Source organism: Hemitrygon akajei, chromosome 4, assembly GCF_048418815.1.
Source record: "Hemitrygon akajei chromosome 4, sHemAka1.3, whole genome shotgun sequence".
Lineage (NCBI taxonomy): Eukaryota > Metazoa > Chordata > Chondrichthyes > Myliobatiformes > Dasyatidae > Hemitrygon > Hemitrygon akajei.
In genome coordinates this window covers 13013056-13028882 of record NC_133127.1, presented here as the reverse complement: position 1 = coordinate 13028882, position 15827 = coordinate 13013056, and the positions used below count along the sequence as shown (strand labels likewise).

General features: G+C 43.5%; 1 protein-coding gene across 1 annotated transcript in view; it reads left to right on the top strand.

Annotated features, from left to right (window-relative positions):
• Positions 1-15827, top strand: part of fgf24 (fibroblast growth factor 24) — a 97062-nt gene that overhangs the window by 42281 nt on the left and 38954 nt on the right. The window contains exon 3 of the mRNA XM_073042101.1: positions 11129-11306. Coding sequence (XP_072898202.1) covers positions 11129-11306 — 178 coding nt within the window. The remainder of the gene's footprint in view (positions 1-11128; positions 11307-15827) is intronic.

Below are 15827 nucleotides of genomic sequence, written 5' to 3'. Positions count from 1 at the left end.
AATTATTATGTATTGTAATGTACTGCTGCCACAAAACAACAAATTTCACAACATACTGTATGCCAGTGATATTAATCTGTTCTACTCTGAGCTACGATGGAAGTGATGAGTACGGATTCAGTTTCAACATTTTAGAGAAATTTGGCTAGGTACATGGATGGGAGAGGTATGACAGGTTATGAGGTGGGTAGAGGTTGGTGGGACTAGACATGGACTAAATGGATGATAGGTCTGTTTCTGTGTTGTACTGTCACATGACCCTGTGACTCTAATCCCAATCCGAAGTGGAAATCCTATGTACATTATAGGGAATGGAAGTCCCTATAGGGAATATCAGTCCATGTGTATAGGGTAGGGAATGGCAGCCCATGTATATATGTACGGGAATAGCAGTCATTACATATGTTATAGGGAATGGGAGGCCAGTGAATGTCATAGTAAAGCAATCCCTCAGTATGTTCTTGAAAACATTAGGGCCCATAACAAATGCTTTGTATACATAGAACATAGAACAGTACAGTATAGTCCAGATTGTTTGACCCACAATATCGTACCAACCTTTTAACCTACTCGAAGATCAATCTAACCCTCCCCTCCTACATAGCCCTCCATTGTTCTATCATCCATGCGCTTATCTAAGAATCTCTTAAATGTCCCTAATGTATCTGTTCTACCACTATCCTGGCAGTGCATTCCATACACCCACCACTCTGTGTATAAAAAAACCTGCCTCTAACAACCCCCTATACTTTCCTTCAATCATCTTAAAATGATGCCCCTTCATATTAGCCATTTCCACCCTGGGAAGATGTCTCCACCTGTCCACTGTATCTATGCTGCTTAACATCTTATACAACTCAGTCAAGTCACCTCTCATCCTCCTTCACTCCAAAGAGGAAGGCTCTAGCTCGCTCAACGTATCCTCATAATCCATGCTCTCTGATCCAGGCAGCATCCTGGTAGATCTCCTCTGCACCCCCTCTGAAGCTTTTACATCCTTCCTATAGTGAGGTGACCAGAACTGAACACAATGTTCCAAGTGTGGTCTAACCAGAGTTTTATAGAGCTAAAACATTATCTTGGAGCTCTTGAACTCAATCCCCAAACTGATGAAGGCCAACACTCCATATGCCTTCTTAACCACCCTATTAACTTGGACTGCATCTTTCAGGGATCTATGGACGTGAATCCCAAGATTTCTCTGTTCCTCCACACTGCTAATAATCCTGCCATTAACCCTATATTCTGCCTTCACGTTCTACTTTCCAAAGTGAATCATTCACATATGTTGTAGAAAATAACTATCTTGTTATTGCTGTGTAACAGACCATCTAATACAATTAAATCAGAGAGATTCCACACTGGACTTCTGAAAATGGTGTATCCTATGTATTATATGTATATAATTGACAATACCATTTCTTAGTATATTTAAAAGTCATATTTAGCCCATCATATTTCAGTCTTATGAATTATACACATGACTGGAGTACAATAACTCAAATGGCTCCTTTAGTATGTGTGGATATTCAGTATAAAATTCACTGGGCACCAGGCAAGCATATTAATCATAGTGATAAAAGAAGAGACTGTGCCAAGATTAAATGGAATGAAAATTAGGCAAAGTAACATACCATCGATCAGGAACTGAAAATAGCCGAACAGATGGTGAACAGGGAACAAACCAGTTACATTCCAGCAAGCAAATTACTGAGGCTATCAAAGTCGAGATTTCCATGGATAAGATTAGAATTAATTTGAACCTTTTTTAAGAAAAGTAATTAGACCAGGAGAAGATCATTTTCATATATTCATGATCAACATTTGACAATTCTACAGTTTCCGAGTGTGCCAGAAAGCTGGCCACTTTTTACTTGTCAGTAACAAGCTGATTATCTGAATGTAACGTCATTGTGGCTTGTGGGATCTTACTCTCCGGTAAATTGGCCGGCAAGTTTCTTGTATCACAATAATGACTGTACTTTGAAAGTTCATCATTGGTTATAGATGTCAAGTCCCCTGAGACTTCCTAAATATTTGAAGCGTACTCTCGAACACAGAGCATAGAACATTACAGTGTAGTACAGGCCCTTCAGCTCACAATGTTGGGCTGCCATTTTCGCCTTCTCTAAGACTTCCCTCCCACACAGCCCTGCATTTAATTATCACTCATGTTCCTGTCTAAGAGATCTTTAAATGCTCCTAACAGATCTGCCTCTACCACCACTCCTGGCAAGATGTTCTATGCTCCCACCACGCTCTGTGTAAAAACTTAACTCTGACATTCCCCTCCCCATCCCAATACTTACCACCTGATCTATCATCCATATGCTTATCTCAGAGACTGTTAAATGCTCTTAATGTATCTGCCTCTACCAGCACACATGGCAGCAAGTTCCATGCACCAACCACTCTCTGTGTAAAGAACTTACCTCTAACATCTCCCAACCCCCCCCATACTTACCTCCAATCATCTTAAAATTAGCCATTTCCACCCTGGGACAATGTCACCCGCTATGGCTCTTATCATCTCTATCAAGCCACCTCTCATCCTCTGATGCTCCAAAGAGAAAAGCCCAAACTTGCTTAACCCATCCTCAAAAGACATGCTCTCTAATCCTGTTAAATCACTTCTGCACTTCTGTAAAGCTTCTTATAATGAGGCGACCAGAACTGAACACAATACTCCAAGTGTGGTCTAACCAGGGTTTTATAGATCTTCAACGTTCCCTTGCAGATCTTTAAATAGGATGAATTTGAAATAGGAATCAAAATTCAAAGTAATTATCAAATAGATTTATGTCACCATATACAACTCTGAGGTTCATTTTCTTGTGGGCATACATAGTAAAACAAATAAATACAATGGAATCAATGACAGGCTACACACAAACAACAGTGGGCAAACAACCAATGTGCAAACATAGACAAACTGTGCAAATACAAAAATAAAACAAATAATGATAATAATATTAAGTAAACACTCAGTCATCCAAGTTTCTCTGCTAAATTCTCAGGGATGGTCAGGACTGTTGCTGTGGAAGTACATTAACCCTACTGTTCCCAAATACCTCAAAATCATAACCTTCTCCCCGCAAACATGAGGAAATCTGCAGATGCTGGAAATTCAAGCAACACACACAAAATGCTGGTGCAACGCAGCAGGCCAGGCAGCATCTACTGGAAGAAGCACAGTCAACGTTTCGGGCCGAGACCCTTCATCAGGACTCCACAGTTGATGTTTCAGGCCGAGACCCTTCCTGATGAAGGGTCTCAGCCTGAAACGTCAACTGTGCCTCTTCATATAGATACTGCCTGGCCTGCTGCGTTCCACCAGCATTTTGTGTGTGTTACTTTCTTTTCCCCACCTGCTTATCACCTCCCTCTGGTGCCTCTCCTTCTCTCTCCCCTTTCCCCCATAGTTCACTATCCTCTCACACTATATTCCTTCTTCCTCAATCCTTTTCCACCTCTCACCTCCCAGCTGCTCACTCCATCCACCCTCCCCGAGTCATCCACCTTCCCCCTTACCTGGTCTCACCAGTCACCTGCCAGCTTGTATCTCTTCTTCTCCCACCAACTTCTTGTTCTGGCTTCTCCCCCACTTCCTTTCCAGTGCCGATAAAGGGTCTTGGCCTGAAACGTTGACTCTTTATTGCCCTCCGTAGATGCTGCCTGACCTGCAGAGTTCCTCTGGCATTTGTGTGTGTTGTTCATAAACAGTGAGCCGGTTTCTAAGTGTGGTGAACAGATGGAGACAAGACATGAAAATGCATGGCTGACTGGGCCAGACTCCTTCTCTCCTTTTGAACGAGGAGAGAATGAATGGAAAGTTACAGATGGCAAAATGTGAGTTGCTGCACGGTAGGGGATTGGATATAAAGGAAAAGTACTCGGTTAATGCCAGGACCCTTACCAGCACTGATGCTCTGAGGAACATCGGGTCCAAGTCGATGGCTGCCTGAAACTGGCCGCATTGATTAACAGTGGTTAAGAAGGCATATATCACATCATATTTGTCTTTATTTGCTGAGGCCTTGAGTTCAAGAAAGTAAGAGATTCTGCAGCTGCTGAAAATCTTGAGCAACCAACATGGGACGCTGACGGAACTCAGCAGGTCAGGCAGTATCTATGGAAAAGAATAAACAGTTGACGTTTCAGGCTGAGACCCTTCATGGGGATCGGAAAGGAAGACAGCAGAATAAAAAGGTGGGGGTAGGGGAGAGGAGACAAGCTAGAAGGTGACAGGTGAAGCCAGGTAAGGGAAAATACGAGGGGGGATAAATTGAACTGTCTGAACTGTAAACATGGTGCTAACCACTACGCTACCATGATATGCTGAGGAAGGAATCCAACAGGAGAGGACAGCGGGCCTCAGGAGAAAGGGAAGGAGGAGGGCACCAGAGAGAGGTGGCAGGCAGTTGAGGAGATTGAGTGAGAAGGCAATTGGAAAAGGGAAAGGAAAGTGAGAGAGGAGGGAGGGGGGAGAAATTTACTGAAAGGTAAAGAAATCAGTTTGGAAGCAGGTCGAAACCCTTTGACCTTTCTTTGGAAAGGATGCAAAAGAGGTTGACCGGGATGCTGCCTGGATTTGAGGGCATGTGCTATAAGGAAAGGGTGGATAAACGTGGGTTGCTTTACTTGAGAAGCAGAGGCTGAGGAGAGAGCTCATAGATTTTATGAGAATTATCAACAGCAGAAATGGATTAGATAGCTGGTATCTTTTTCCCCGTTCAAAATACAAGAGGACTTTTATAAATGACCTGGATGAGGAAGTAGAAGGGTGGGTTAGTAAGTTTGCTTATAACACATAGGTTGGGGGTGTTGTGGATAGTCTGGAGAGTTGTCAGAGGTTACAGCAGTTCATCAACACGATGCAAAACCAGGCTGAAATGTTCAACCCAGATAAGTGTGAAGTGGTTAATTTCGGTAGGACAAATTTGAAGACAAAATATGGTATTAATAGTAAGACTCTTGGCAGTGTGGAGGATCAGCGAGATCTTGGGGTCCGTGTCTATAGGACACTCAAAGCTGCTGCGCGGGTTGACAGTGTTGTTAAGAAGGCGTGGGATGAGTTGGCATTCATCAACCATAGGATTGAGTTCAAGAGCCGTGAGGTAATGATACAGATATATAAGATATTGGTCAGGCCCCACTTGGAGAACTGTGTTCAGCTCTGGTCACCTCACCACAGGAAGGATACTATAGAAAGAGTACAGAGGAGATTTACAAGGATGTTGCCTGGATTGGGGAGCATGCTTTATGAGAACAGGTTGAGTGAACTTGGTCTTTTCTCCTTGGAGCAACGGAGGATCAGAAGTAGATCTGATAGAGGTGTATAAGATGATGAGAGGCATTGATTGTGTGGCTAGCAAGAGACTTTTTCCCCAGGGCTGAAATGGCTAACTTGCGGGGGCATAGTTTTACTGTGCTTGGAAGTAGGTACAGAGGGGATGTCAGGGGTAAGTTTTTCTCACAGGGAGTGGTAGGTGTGTGGAATGCTCTGCTGACGATGGTAGTGAAGGTGGATACAATAGGGTCTTTTAAGAGAACCTTAAATAGGTAAATAGAGCCTAGAAAAGTAGAGCTATGCAGTAGGGCAATTCCTGGCAGTTTCTAGAGTAGGTTACATAGTTGGCACAACATTGTGGGGCGAAGGGCCTGTAATGTGCTGTATGTTATGTGTATGTTGTAGGACATGCATTTAAAATGAGGGGGGGGGATATTCAAAGTTGTGGGTGCCTGGAGCGCTCTGACAGGGCTGATGGTGATGGAGGTAGATATGATCGAGGTACTTCAGAGGCTCTTGGGTACAGAGAATGGAAGGAAATGGACTATGTACAGGCAGAGGAGATTGGGTATTATTAGATTAGTTATTTGGGAATAACATTGAGAAGATGGTGGTAAGCCTCCTTCTTGAATCGCTGCCATTCTCTTGTGAAGGTGCTCTCGTGGTGTTATTGTTGTTATTAATTGCCCATTACATCACTGCCGTTTAGGTCCTCATCTCTGTCCTTGGCCACACGGAAGCAATCTTCATTGCTGTTTCCGTAACTATTTTGTTTAACCAGTCAGAGTTGTCAGACCTGAGCTGAACCTCCGACCACTCCTAGTTTGACCTCTACCCTTCGACCTGTTTGGTGTGGGTGACCCCATCAAGAGCCAAAGCAGAAATCCCTAATTCCAACCTGCATAGATCTCCGAGTCAAAATGTAGAAGACAGTGTAATCGTAATCACACCCGAATTTCTCTCTGGATCCATAGCAACAGGAGTTTAGTAAGGCGTATTTTGTATGAAAAGGTCAGGGTGTCAGGGCCGTAAGAGAGGGACTGGGCCCGTGTTTGTTGCTCCACAAGGTTTACTTGTCTCTGCACTGAACTGAGCCTGTGGCCTGCAACTGGCTTCGTGGCCTTGGACCTACTTTTTGTGAATTTCAGTTTTGAATGTTATTTGCTTACTTTTATTGTTTGCATGGTTTGTTTTTTCTCTACACATTTGAGTGCTTGACAGTCTTTTTTAAATGTGGTCTATGGGTTTTCTTTGTTTTGAGGCTGCCTGCAAGGAGACAAATCTCAAGGTGGTAGAGTATATAGTATACATACTTTGATAATAAATGCACTTTGAACTTTGAATTTTGAAAAACTCCCTTCAGTCAACTGTGTCCATACTGACTTGTACTCACTCATATTAATCACACTTACCAGCACATGTTCCACAGCGTTCTATGAGTTGGAAATTTATAAGATTAGATGTTTCCGAAATGCTCTGAGACCTCGAGTCAGGGAGAATTAGGGAGACATTGCTTTGGAAAAATATTACTGTCATTCCCTTTAATCCCTTGGCGTCTTACTGATTACCTTGGGAAATACAGAATAAAGTGCTGTCCAATGAATGGAGGGATTGTGGTTTGTCAATACTTTGTCCCTTCACACTGCAGTGTGTTGCATTTTAAATATTTTATGTTTTTAATAAAAATGTGGCCAATAGATCACTGGTTCTTTTCTCATAAAAAATTTACAAATATTGCTGATTTGTAAATTCCTAATTAAACAAAATGAGGCAGATAGAGATAGAGCTTTCTTATTCAGAATCAGGTTTAATGTCGCTGGCATATGGCGTGACGTTTGTTGTTTTGTGCAGCAGTGCAATGTGATACATAAAAATACTATAAAATATAATAAGACATAGAGGTGAGGCTAAGCAGCATCAACTTCATGGACCCTGTACAGATTACAAAGGAGGAGATGTTTGCTAGCTTGAGACAAATCAGGCTGGATAAATCCCCAGGGCATGACAAGGTGTTCCCCCAGACCCTATGGAAGGCAAGTGCAGAAATTGCCGGGACCCTAGCGGAGATACCGGAGGATTGGAGGATAGCTAATGTTGTTCTGCTGATTAAGAAAGGCTGTAAAAATAAACCAGGAAATTATAGGCTGGTGTGTGACATCAGTAGAGGGAAGTTATTGGAAGGTATTCTAAGGGACTGGATATATGAGTATTTCGATTGACACGGACTGATTAAGGATAGTTGGCATGGCTTCCTGCACGGTAGGTCCTGCCTAAAATATCTTATCGATTTTTTTGAGGAAGTTTACCAGGGAAGTTGATGAAAGCACGGCAGTGATACTGTTCACATGGACTTTAGCAAGGCTCTTATCCAGGCACTGGATGGGAGGTTGGTCAGTCTCTCGACACTTAAGGGAGGTAATAAATCGGGTTAGATATTGGCTTTGTGGGAAAAGCCAGAGAGTGGTAGTAGGTGGTTGCCTCTCTGACTGGAGGCCTGTGACTAGTGGAGTGCTGCAGGGATCGGTGCTGAGTCCATCGTTGTTTGTCATCTATATCAATGATCTGGGTGACAATCTAGTTAACAGGATCTACAAATTTGCAGATAACATCAAGATTGGGGGTGTAGCGGACAGCGATGGAGACTGTCAGAGATTGCAGTAGGAAAAATGGGCTGAGAAAATGGCAGGTGGAATTTAATGCAGACAAGTGCGAGGTGTTACATTTCAGTAGGACCAACGAGGGTAGGACTTCCACAGTGAATGGTAGGGCACTGAGGAGTGCTGTAGAACAAAGGAGTCTTGGAATACAGGTCCATAATTCATTGAAAATGGTATCACAGGTAAATAGGGTCAGAACGAAAGCTTTTGGCACATTGACATTTATAAATAAAAGTATTGCATACAGGAGATGGGATGTTATGTTGAAGTTGTATAAGATGTTGTATAAATTATTGTATAAGACAGTATTTAGGAGTATTGTGTGCAATTTTGGTCATCTATCTACAGGAAAGATGTAAATAAGATTGAAAGAATACAGAGAAAATTTACAAGGATGTTGCTGGGTCTGAAGGACCTGAGTTATGAGGAAAGATTGAATAGGTTAGGACTTTATTCTTTAGAATGTAGAAGGTTGAGAAGAGATTCGATAGAGGTATAAAATTATGCAGAGTATAGATAGGGTAAATGAGAGCAGGCTTTTTCCACTGAGTTTGTGTGGGATTACAACTAGAGATCATGAGTTAAGGGTGAAAGGTGAGAAGTTTAAAGGGAACATGAGGGGAAACAAAGAGTGGTGAGAGTGTGGAATGAGCTGCCAGCACAAGTGGTGCATGCAAGATTGATTTCAACATTTGAGCAAAGTTTAGATAGGTGCTAGAGTTATGGAGGGCTGTGGTCCCATTGCAGGTCAATGGGAGTAGGCAGGTAAAATGGTTTGGTGTGGTCTAGATTGAATGAAGGGCCTGTTTCTATGCTGTATTTTTCTAAGACTCTATTGACTAGATTAGCAAGTCCAACTTTAAGATTCTTTAATAGCTGTCGAAGGGGGGTCACCAAAGGGGACATAGGGGAGTGGATTTCTAAATGGTAGAGGGAGTCCAAAACTAGGGACACAGGTTGAAGGTGCAAGGGGAAGATTTAAAAAAGACTTCTTCATGCAGAGAGTAACAAGTATATGGAACGAGCTGCCAGAGGAAGAGGTTGAGACAGGTATAGTAGTTTCATTTTAGAAGCACTTGGACAGGTACATGGAGGGACGGGACTTAGAGGGATATGGAACTAAAGAAGTTGGGACTAGCTGGGTGGGTAGAATGGTCAGCATGGACTAGTTGGGCCAAAGGGCCTGTATCTGTACAGAACTGTTCTATGACTATAATTTGATCATTGTTCTCACAGAAGTGTTAGTTCAGCAAGCGTATGACCACACCCGATTTCAATGGGGTAAAGAGCAGAACTAAAACCCTGTTGCTCAAAGTACAGGTGAGGTAACCCAGAAGTCATGGTGTGGTACAAGGAACTATGTAGGCCAGCTAGACCATAACTTCCTGACACCAAGGCAGGGTAGATGACAACTGTAATAAAAGCCTCCAGCAACCATTGGTCTAGTCATTTAGCTATGACACTTACACCTTTTCCATTAACCTACCAAGCATTCCCTCAATATCTGAATGGCTACAGCACTTGATGAGGCCTTCCAGATCATTCTGCCTATCATGGGAAGAGAAATAATTCTTGAAGTTCTCTTCAGAAACTTGAAAATTCTTTCTTGCATTATTTTTCTTTAAAAACATATGCTCTGAAATCTCACTTGTAGCTCCTTGATCTTACTACACACCTTTGATGGTAGTGTATGGACAGTGCAATAGTGTAGTTATTCAAAGTTCAAATTTACAGTTGAAACACATGGTTATTTGAGTTACTGTCAGCTTGAACCAGTCTGGCCATTCTCTTCTGATCACTCTCATTAACAAAATGTTTTCACCCACTGAATGTTTTTTTGGTTTTTTGCCCCATTCTCTGTAAACTCCAGAGACTGTTGTGCATGAAAGTCCCAGGAGATCAGCAGTTTCTGAGATACCCAAACCACTCAAGCTAGCATCAATAATAATTCAATGACCAAAGTCACTTAGGTCACATTTCTTCCCCTTTCTGATGTTTGGTCTGAACAACAACTGAATCTCCTGACCATGTCTGCATGCTTTTATGCATTGAGTTGCTGCCACATGATTGGCTGATTAAATATTTGCATTAATGAGTGGGTGTAGCTAATAAAGTGGCCATTGAGTGTGTGTTGGTACCGGAAGCACAGTGATACTTGCGGCTGCCCCAGAACAATCTGTGGACTGTCAGTCACTGATTTAAAATGATGAATTCCATTGCATGTTTTGATGTAAATGTGATGAATAAAGCTAATCTTTGTTGATACCTAATGGTCGCATTGTAATGTCGTAAAACGTGAAATAGAATGGAGGATACAGAGCAAATCTGTATCAAATTTTACTGTGCCCATGGTCTGTTTTTTTTAATCAATTATGCTATTGTTTGCACTGTTGTAACTATATGTTGTAAATATGTGGTTTTGTGGAGGTCTTGTAGCTTTAGTTTTTGGTCTTATTTGTCTGGTGGGATTGGAGTTCATTTCTGGGGAACGCGCTAAGACGGAAGCGCGATGTTAATACGCAGCAGCCTCTCCGGACTCTAGATTGGGGATTGCCAAACTTTATGTGGATTTTCTGGTGTAGTCTGTTTTGTCATGTGTTTTTGTGATATCATTCTGGAGGAACGTTGTCTCATTTTTTAACTGCATTGCATTTGTGGTTTTTAAATGACAATAAACTGAATCTGAATCTGAAATCAATGGTTCCATTTAATATCAGAGAATGCTATCAGTGCACAACCTGAAATTCTTATTCTTCGCAGACATCCATGAAACAGAAAAAAACCCAAAGAATGAATGACAGAAATATCAGAATCCCAAAGCCCTCCTCCCCCTCCCCCATTGCTCCAGCAAAATCACTGACCCCCACCCCCCGCTCCCTTCCCCACCAGGCAAGATGCTGGAGGAACTCAGTGGGTCAGGTAGCATCTATGGAGGGAAAATATTTTGGGTTCAAGACAAGCTAAAGGGAAAGTATAGTGTGGGTAGGGAAATGATGTGCACAACAGTGGCTTTGCTTTAAAAGTACTTTGTTTTAAAATACTATGACCTAATATAATAAGCAATGGAAACCCTATCTTACTTGCAATCTGATTATCATTTAGTCTTTCTGTCCCTCATTGTCCCCACCCTGTCACAGTCAGCTCCTTACCCTTGTCCGTGCTCTCTTTGTTGAGTTAACAGGACTCCAGGCAGACCACAGCACACTTCCGGACCTATGTGGAGAACCACACCAGGCACTCGGACGACCTGAGCCGGAAGCAAATCCGAATTTACCAGCTCTACAGCCGGACCAGCGGCAAGCACGTCCAGGTGCTGGGCAAGAAGGTTAACGCCAACGGGGAGGATGGTGGAAAATACGGTAAACGTCTTGCTGTGTGTGGCTTGAAAGATGGAACTGTATGGGTAGGAGGGAGAGTCCTCCAGCCCCTCATACCTTTCCACCATCCCATTAACGTATGCCTGATGTGGATCATCACCTATACCTAACATAACATAGACATAGAGCATAGGACCATAATACATAAGAATAGAATTAGGCCATTGAGTCTGCCTTGCTATTCCATTATGGCTGATTTATTATCCCTCTCCACCCATTTCTCCTGCCTTCTCCCCATAACCTTTGATGTCCTGACTAATCAAGAACCTATCAACCTCCGCTTTAAATATACCCAATGACTTGACCTCCACAGCCGTCTGTGGCAATGAATTACACAGGTTCCCTGCTTTCTGGCTATAGAAATTCCTCCTCATCTCTGTTCTAAGTGTAACAGTTTCTTCCCCCAAGCTATCAGACTCCTCAATATCCAGAGCCTGGACTGACACCTTACTGCCCTATTGTCCTGTTTATTATTTATTGTAATGCCTGCACTGTTTTGTGCACTTTGTGCAGTCCTGGGTAGGTCTGTAGTCTAGTGTAGATTTTTTCTGTGTTGTTTTTTACGTAGTCCAGTCTAGTTTTTGTACTGTGTCATATAACACCATGGTCCTGAAGAAACGTTGTCTCATTTTTACTGTGTACTGTACCAGCAGTTATGGTCGAAATGACAATTAAAAAGTGACTTGACTTGATTTGACTTGACTCGAAAGGGATGCCCTTGTATTCTGAGGCTGTGCCTTGTGGTCTTGGATTCTCCCACTATGGGAAGCATCATCTCCACGTCCACACTTTAGACATAGACAATACTGAAAAGATGATAAAATGCAAAGGTGACTGCCTGAAGAGTGTGGGTTGGGAATGGGGAGAAATAGGCTAGAATTTTATACACACCGTAAGACTGAGAGGGAAAATAAATCGGACATGATAGAATGGTGGAGCAGACTTGATGGGCTGAATGGCCCGAGTATGCTCCTGTGTCTTATGGTCTTATGGACTTATAGCCGTTTGTAAAGTAAACAAATCTTGGTAGGGTGAAATCAAGCAATTTCTTGATGTAGCACAACATTAAGAGGAACTAATGGATCTCGGGAAAATACTCAGCAGTGAATTCCAGAAGGACCTTAATAATGCACACGCTCAGTACAGATCAGTTCTTCAGGAAGCGACAGAGAAGCTAATTTGATAGAGGTATGGTGGTTAACGTAATGCTATTTAGCGCCATGCGAACCAGGTTCAATTCCCGCCGCTGTCTGTAAGCAGTTTGTGCATTCTCCCTGTGACCACATGGGCTTCCTCCCATTGTCCAAAGACAAGCAGGTTATCAAGTTAACAGCCATCGACTGAGTTAACAGCCAAACACTTTGTCTCAGGGTGGAAATGGCCAATACAAGAGGGCAGCACTTTGGAGGAAAGTATCGTGGGGAATGCCAGAAACAGCTTTTTTACTCAGAGGGTGGTGGGTGTGTGGAATGTGCTGTCACGGGTGGCGGTAGAGGCAGATACATTAGGGGCATTTAAGAGACTCTTAGACGGGCACAGGGATGAAAGAAAATTGGAGGGCTGTGTGGGAGGGAAGGACCGCACTGATCTTAGAGTAGGTTGAAGTGAGCTGAAGAGCCTTTGATATGATGTACTGTTTTATGTCCGAAACCCAGTTTAACTTCCCAATTTACACTCTCTGCTCTATTCTTCAAGTTCTGCTGCCTTCTTCTCAGTTATCCTTTTCTTGCACCTCCTTTGATCATCTTAATCCACCTCAGTTATATCTCTGCTGATGCTTAGTTTGGACAATAGTGGGTACAATTGAGTGAGGGTGTCAAAAGCACAGTGAGCATGCTGGGGAGGTAAGATGAAGAATGGGAGTGGGAAATGCAAAATCAGACTCTGTCGATCCCTGACTGGGAGACATTCTGTAATGATCAGTAAACCAGTTGTGTGGACCTTTGCCTGGTGTCTCAGGGCTGGGTGTGTCTGCTCACTCCAGCACTCCTCCTTTGCCACCTGTCCCACACCCCTCCCGTGGCACTCCACCCTCACCATTCCCAACATCCTTTGTTCCCGCCAGATTTGCAGACTTGCTCTCCGTTCCACGTTGACAAGTGCAGTCATGTGTAAAAGTCTTAGGCACCCCAGCTATGTATACGTGTCTCAGACCTCTGCACAGCACTGTGGGTCAGCTCAACGTCGTGGGCTGAAGAGCATTGAGGAACCTGGCGTGTCAGGCAGAACCCACGGAGCAAAATAGACAGCCGACGTTTCAGGATGACAGCTGTCTTGCTGAGCTCCCCCAGTGCTTTGCGTAAGACCAGCAAGTATTTGAATGCATTGCAGAGAGGTCAGTGCTCATTCTCCTTGCGTTCCCGCGGGTTTCAGGAAAAAATGAAATATTATTTTATTTGGAGATACAGCACAATGACAGGCCCTTCCAGCCCAATGAGCCTCTGCTGCCCAATTACACCCTTGTAACCAATTAACCTGCTAACCTGTACGTCTTTGGAACGTGGGAGGAAACCCGAGCACCTAGGGGAAACCCGTGTGATGACAGGGAGAGTGTCCCAACGCCACTGGTGTTGTAATAGCGTTACACTAACCACTACGCTAACATGCCGCCCAAATGTCGCTGGTTCACTTTGAGTGGAGAACCTCTATCTTCTCTCTTACATCAGGCAAGTGTGAGATCTTTCAAAGATCTCCATCTCCAGCCTGGAAGGAATACTATGTCTGGAGCATCACTGGCAGTGTACCAGCAGTCAGCCCCTGTCCTGATCTGAGATTACTACTGCAGCTACCACAGGTAGCAGTTTATGAAAGCATCTTGTCAACAGGCAGATGTCTCCATACTTCTCATCATTGGCATTTAAGTCGGACAATAGCCCCCTGTATCTCATGGTATCATAGGAGATTGGGGCTGAGAGGGAAGTGGATCAGCCATGCTGATATGGTGGAGCAGACTCAATGGGCCAAATGGCCTAATTCTGCCCCTATATCTTGTGAATAATACCCTAGGTAAAAGTCACCACCTCATGATAGGCACTCTTCCTCTGGTCTTCTCCATCTGTTGATTCTTGTCCCTCCTGGGCATTCTTTTTGGAGTTATTGGGCCGAAGGGCCTGTTCTTGTGCTGTAGAGTTACCGAGTCACACAGCACAGAAACAGGCCCTATGGCCCAACTCATCCATGCCGACTGCTTTGCCCAGCGAGCTGGTCCCATCTGCAGAAACATGCACAAAATGCTGGAGGAACTCAGCAGTTCAGGTCTGCACCTCCGCAGAGGAATGAGGAGTCAATAGTACTCGCCCAGACCCTCACCAGGACTCAACGTGCTTGGGTACATTGGGATATAGATCAAGTTGCTTAGAACACTACAGCACAGTTCAAGCTCTTCGTCCCAGGACGTTGTGCTGACCTTTTAATCTCTTCCAAGATCAGTCTAACCCTTCCTTCACGCATAGTCCTCCATTTCATTTTCATCCATGTACCTATTGTATCAGCCACCAGCATAAATTTCTTCCTAAAGATGCACCAACTCAAGCAAGCTACAAACTTTTGTTGGTTTGCAGAGTTGGGGAGTGACTGAAGGTCAAGAGGCGAGGTTATGACTGGCAAATTGGATCAATGGTCTGCTTGGTATGGTTTTCTACCCACCCTGTGAGCCTGTGTAAGATGCAAGCCACTTACATACTAACATCCAAACCTGGCAGGGCTGACAGAAGATAGCACATTCTACGCATCCAACACGCTCCGTGTTACCAAATCTACCTCTGAAATCCCGCCCATACCTTATAACAACACTTTAAAATATGGCTCTTTATTAGCCATTCCTGCCTGGAAAAAGGTGTCTAATATTCTCTCTGTCTTATCATCTTGTACACCTCGTGTCAAGTCACCTCCCATTCTCCTTCGATCCAAGGAAAAAAACCTTAGCTCACTCAAAATCTCTTATAGGACAAGCTCTCCTAGAGGCATTACAGTGTCTTTTTCTCTCACATTAGTGCAATCTAACGTAACTCAATATGCAATCTATCGAATGCATGGTGGGGAGTTTTATCACCACAGCCTCAAGCAGAGAACCATTTCTTTGATAAGATGCTATCTCTGTGTTGGCAGAACATTAAAGGTAGATTTATCATTTACCCGTAAACGCCTGTCCTTTCAAATCTCATCCACATTTGTAACTGTTTCTTTATTGAGTCATAGTCATACAATCGTAGAGCACTACAGCACTAAACTGGCCCTTCAGCCCATCTAGTCCATGCTGAACTATTATTCAGCCTAGCCCCACCGATCTGCACCTGGAACATAATCCTCCGTACCTTTTGAGTTCATGTACTTATCCAAACGTTTCTTAAAGGCTAAAATTGAACCTGCACCCATCACTTCTGCTGGAAGCTTGTTCCACACTCATTCCAGCCTCTGGCTGTAGATCAGTTATAAAGGGAACCATTGAAATATTTTACCCGTCACACTTAACCTATGACCACTAGCTCTAGCCTCACTCAGCTT